We start from the raw sequence: 5,010 nt of genomic DNA, 5'->3' as shown, positions 1-5,010 counted from the left end.
CAACGGCGACAGCGCGCTCCACGACGCGGGCAGGGTGCCTGTCAGGTGGTTCCTGCTCACAATTACAGTCAACACTTTCAGCCTACTCCACTGCTCCGGAAGGGTGCCCGTCAGGTTGTTACGGGACATGCGTATCTGGGCTAGCCCCGTCATTTCGCTCCACTCCGCCGGCAGGGTGCCTTCCAAGTTGTTACCGATCAGCTGGAAATTTTGCATCTTCGTCAGTTTTCCCCAAGTCGACGGCAGCGTCCCGATCAAATTAGAGCGGTGGCTATTCATCAAGAAACGCTCCACGGTCACCTTACTGCCGTCGAGGTCTTCGGGGAGCTCCGGCAGGCTCGCCGGTCGCTTCAGACTCCAAGAATCCAGTAGCACCCCTTTCACAACGTCGTCTTCGCATGCCAAGAAGTCCCAATCGGTGCAGTAGTTGTCACCTGTTATGTGCTCCCTCAGCTCTGGTATCCCCGCCACGAGGGCCTGCAAGAACTTCGCCGTTTCGGGCTCCACCGCGGATGGAACCGACGTATTGCTGTCCGCGGCAGCCGCCACGTGCGAGCCGAGAACACAGCACACGAGAAGGGCACCGATGGCGAGTGCCTTCCACGGCTGCGGAGTAGAGGAGAAACGGCTCATGCTGCTGTCCGGTTGGCCTGCTCGGTGAACAGAAACGGAGACAGGAAAATAATGTTTAGAGTGACGTGGAAATAACCGGGGAAAAAAATAGCGAAGCGCAGCGCACAGGAGGCGGAAGAGACCTCTTTCGACGGCCTTGAACCCACGGACTCGGTAGACACCGCGGGAACTTGACGCTGCGGAATAGCGCTGATTGTGCGAATGGGGTCTCAGCGAGAAAGAGGAAGGAGGGCTCAAATGGCGTGCGCGTTGGCGGGACAAGGGAAAAATAATAGTGGTATTTCAGCACCTACGAAAAAAGCGCGCGATTAGAGAAGGGTTAGCGTTGACTTCTGAGCAGCCGCCAAATGGTGAAGGAGGCCAGAGTGGCAGCCGTTGGCGTGTTTTAGAGCCATCGACAAGAAATGCAGCGTGATGGGAGAAGGTCGTTGACAGCGGTGTGAAAGGGATTTCATCGAGGAGCGCAGGGCAGCAACGCTTATGCGTAATGGGCACGCACTCGTCAAGCATGTGAGGGCACAATTCATACGTACGACGGAGAGAAACCAGCGGCACCCTATAGAAAAGCACAGTTCGCTTTCAACGTGGCACACCGCAGAATCCGAGACAGTTCAGTCCTTCATCTTTGCCGTTATGCGCACACGGCTCAGTGGACGCCCTTAAGCAAGTTTAACGCCCCGCAAGCAACAAAAGGGAAACACACCTGGGCAGAGCAAACAGTTGGCGTTGAAAGAAGTACGGCTTTCACCTCAGCGCATCTCGCACAACATCCTCGTCCAGGGACGAGAGAAAAAAGCAGAAGTAAAAACGAAGATGGACAGCGCTGCAGAACACACAACGGAAACGCATTTCGGGCAAGACGGTCTCCGTTGCTGTCGCCGCCATCCTTTGCTCTGCAACCGGAGAAGCGGGCCACCCTAGAACGGCTAGCCCGTTGGTAGTGGAAACGGGCTCTTAAAACGCCGCAGAGGCGCAGATGAAGCGACGAGGTCACCGGAAAGTTGGGATCTCGCAGTGCCCTCGTCGTGCCAGGGGAAAGGCACACGGAGACGCGGCCGAGTCAGCCCAGTGGCCTTCCGCAGAGGACGAGGTGCACGCAGCTGCCGGGCCACGGCTGCCAGCGGCCACCGCAGCATCCGCAACACCCGCAAAGGCCAGCTTCCAATCCCACTCGCGGGGGACGCACCCGCACAGTCGCTCAGCGGAGACATCCGCCACAAACGGCACCACCGACGTCTGCCGGAAGCTCCGGTGAGGCGGCGCTCTCGCTGCGAATGGGGCACTCGGCTCAGTGGGCCTCCACCCCACTCTCCCCGCACCGCGCTCCCATCCGCGCGCAGTAGCTGCCGCCGACGCAGCCGGACTCAAGATCCGGCACCGCAGTGGCAAGACGGCGCCGAAAACGGGGTGCACATGCCTGCTCGGGACGTGCGACAAGCGTGCCATACCCTTGCCGCAAGTGGAGTCCAGTACACGTGGAGAGGGGGGAAAGGCGCCTTCGAGCGGCAACAGGAAAGGAAAAGAAGCACAAAGTGGCGGCAAAGCGCGCACTGTGGCGGTGCTGCGGAATGACAACGCACTTGAAGGCAAAACACTTGCGGGCCGTGAAAATGGAAAGCTCAGAGACAGAAGGCGAGGCGGAGCGGCGTGGGGCAGACGTATACGCCGCACAGCGGTTTTCGGCGAGGCAGATCCACAAGTTTTCCGGAGTGCGTGAAGCCGTGCATGGGCTCAAAGAGCCTCCGCTTTCTGACGAGGCTGCGCACTCGTGCAGCGCGCAAGCGTTCACACGCAGCAGAGGCGAGGGGGAGAGGGGCGAGAGAACACCAAACAGACGAGGAAAAGAGGGAGGGGCGAGTACAGAGAGAGATGGCAGGTGGTGGCTGCACCAAATAAAAATGCAGCGATCGCGCAGCAGCGTCCACGGACAAGGAGCTGCAAAGCGCTTCTCTTCGGGGTCAAACACGTGCGCTGGCGTGCACGCAGGAAAACAATAGCAGCCGCCCACAGCGGCGGCGGGGGAGAAAGGGCCACCCCATCCGCTCCTCAGCGGTGCTTTTCAGTGCAGAGACCGGAGTCAGGAACCTTCGTTTCACGTACCGCCGTTTTCGCACGCAGCAGGCACACACATCAGCAGTGGTGCACCGCCGGGGCCGTCGTTCGCTATGCGATGTCGAAATGAGGATTTCTACCGAAGGATGAAGTGAATTGGAAAGACACATTCACGCATGAATAAAAAGCTTGAAGCGTAGAAAGAAAGACATGATAATAAAAGGAGAAGTAAGGCTCAGTATTGAAACACACGCGAAACAAAGATGAAGCACAGCTGCGGCAGTTGAGGCGTGTGCGGCGCAGCAACGGCAGAAGCAAAAGCAAATGGGCTGCGTTACTAGCAGACACTCTACGCAGCACGGCACGCAGTCTGCCCGCCGTAGCTCCTCTTCGGCACACCGATTTCAATGAGCGGTGGACTTGGAGTCACAGGTCAGCACGGGAAAAAAGAAAGAGAGAAAAAAACAGACTGTTGCACACTTTACTCGGTTAAACTGAAAAACAGCGGGGGTGAGACAGCCATCCTCTGCTGCTGTCGCCACAGCACCGGAGATGCGCACCCCAAAAACGGTTCAGCTTTGGAAATTATGACTGGTTCAGAAAGTAAATATATCAAAATAACAATGAAGAACGCGAATGAGAGGAAAAAGAGTTGGAGGTGGCGAGTCGGCGTGCGCTGCTGCGGGGGGTAATGTGCGACAGCTGCGGGAATAATCTGCTGCAGCGGCGCGCACACCGGCAGATCCGCGCCTCTATTTGAGCAGCTGCCGGGCAGCGCGACGGAGCACACACGTTTGCACATTGCCAGGAGAAACAGCGAGCAGAGCGAGAGAGGAACAGACACCGCAGCGCAGGGTCCTGTGCAGCAGTCTACAATAAACACCCACAATGGCATCTCACAATGGCAATGCAAGGACTGCACGAGATACCCTGGCGTGGGCACGTGCACCGCAAAAAAACATAGTGCAGCAGCGCACAACAACATCCACCAAGATAAGAAAAATGATGAGAAAATAAGAGAATCACGAAGACACACGAGCTCACCAGCTTTAGCATTAGAGAAGGTTGCACATAAGTAGATACATACATCTATATATATTATATATATATATGTCAGATGAAAGAGCTACTTGATACAACGGCTCGCGTTCTGTGCCGCCCTCTGTTGCGCGATGGTATCGGTGGACACCAACGCAGCCGTTGTCGGGTACAGCCGCGGAACAAGAATGATTGCCTGTCCCTCCGCATTTGCGTCACGCAGCACTCAGCAACGAAAACGCGCTCGCGTCCGCATCCCGCTTCACAGCAGCAATCCGTGCACCACACCACTCCCGCACGGCACACGCCAAAGACCAGCAACGGACGCACACATCCATCCCGTGAGCGCCTCGGTAGCGGGGAAACCACGCAAAAGAGCAAGGAGGCAAAGCACTCTCCCACGCGCACATGCACGCACGCGTCACTCGAAACACAAGAGAGAAATCACAGGGAACGTAGAAAATAAGAAAGCCAATTGATGGCGGTGGCGGCGTGCGGGCGTGCAGGGGGGCTTTGGCACCGCTCGCAGCAGTCGCGCTCATTCAAAAGCAGCACCCGGCCTTTCCAAGAGTGCAGCAGTGGTAGCGCTTGAAGAACTGCCTGCTGTCGGGCGCGGCTCACACCACGCACGGCACCCCCACAACGAAGAGCTAGCACTGTGTGTGCGGACCACATCCCTTCGCTTGAAAAAGAAACAAAAGAAAAAGAGGGGGAGAAGGGGAGAGGAGGAAAACAGCAAAAGATCAAAAGAAGGAAAGAACAAGGAACGGCAAAAGAAATGCTCACGGCTGCGAGCGGTGGGCAGCTGGAATCTACCACGTTCCACTGCACCACGGAGCACCCGTCACGTGCACAGCCTTTTAAAACGGCATACTGTGCGGCACACCTTCACTGAGCTGCCTCCTCCACGAACACAGACTGTCTGTCCTGTTGGGAAAGCGCTGTGTCGTGCCTTCCGCGTGCGAGGCCACCAGCGTGCCACTGCGCCGTCCTCTTCGCGGGGGAAAGAAAATAATTAGACCGACGCGGAACACACCCACAGCGCAGCGGCGAGAAGCAGCGCAGCCCACAGGTGACCGCCCGCCGTCAGCGACACGCGAACAGCACCGTCCCCCTGCACACACTGGAAGTTGGTCGTCAATTCGTAGCTTCGCGCGCATTCACCACAGCTCGTAGTGCTGCCCGCCTGGCACCGGACGCAATACAACACCTCACACCCCGCCTCGTTGGAGTTGCTGCCGTTGCCGCTCTTTGCCGCACTGCTGTGGGCCCTGCTGCTGCTGGAGA

At 57.6% G+C, this 5,010-nt stretch overlaps 4 protein-coding genes across 5 annotated transcripts in view; all 4 read right to left on the bottom strand.

The window, feature by feature from the left end:
* Window positions 1-967, bottom strand: part of ABB37_06736 (surface membrane protein gp46-like protein) — a gene marked incomplete at its 3' end in the record, with an annotated part of 1,600 nt that extends 633 nt beyond the window's left edge. Inside the window, exon 1 of the mRNA XM_015805114.1 lies at window positions 1-967. This exon is cut by the window's left edge and continues 633 nt beyond it. Within this exon, the coding sequence (XP_015656407.1) occupies window positions 1-633 (633 nt within the window). The 5' untranslated portion in view covers window positions 634-967.
* A 656-nt stretch (window positions 968-1,623) lies between these two features.
* Window positions 1,624-2,400, bottom strand: ABB37_06735 (hypothetical protein; the record flags this gene model as incomplete). 2 transcript variants are annotated; one of them, XM_015805112.1, is made up of 1 exon in its annotated part: window positions 1,624-2,400. In XM_015805112.1, exon 1 carries the CDS (start codon window positions 2,077-2,079, stop codon window positions 1,624-1,626), a length of 456 nt encoding a protein of 151 aa, XP_015656405.1. In that variant the 5' UTR covers window positions 2,080-2,400. The 2 variants fall into 2 exon arrangements, with proteins under 2 accessions (XP_015656405.1, XP_015656406.1); XM_015805113.1 differs by having other exon boundaries at window positions 1,624-2,393.
* Window positions 2,401-3,166: 766 nt separating this feature from the next.
* On the bottom strand, window positions 3,167-3,671 carry ABB37_06734 (hypothetical protein; the record flags this gene model as incomplete). The annotated part of the gene is made up of 1 exon (XM_015805111.1): window positions 3,167-3,671. Exon 1 carries the CDS (start codon window positions 3,578-3,580, stop codon window positions 3,167-3,169), a length of 414 nt encoding a protein of 137 aa, XP_015656404.1. The 5' UTR covers window positions 3,581-3,671.
* Window positions 3,672-4,738: 1,067 nt separating this feature from the next.
* Window positions 4,739-5,010, bottom strand: part of ABB37_06733 (hypothetical protein) — a gene marked incomplete at its 3' end in the record, with an annotated part of 1,393 nt that continues 1,121 nt past the window's right edge. Inside the window, exon 1 of the mRNA XM_015805110.1 lies at window positions 4,739-5,010. This exon is cut by the window's right edge and continues 1,121 nt beyond it. Coding sequence (XP_015656403.1) covers window positions 4,739-5,010 — 272 coding nt within the window.

This window comes from Leptomonas pyrrhocoris, assembly GCF_001293395.1.
Source record: "Leptomonas pyrrhocoris isolate H10 chromosome Unknown, whole genome shotgun sequence".
In the NCBI taxonomy this organism is placed as follows: Eukaryota; Euglenozoa; class Kinetoplastea; order Trypanosomatida; family Trypanosomatidae; genus Leptomonas; species Leptomonas pyrrhocoris.
This window is presented reverse-complemented; position numbering and strand designations above follow the sequence as displayed.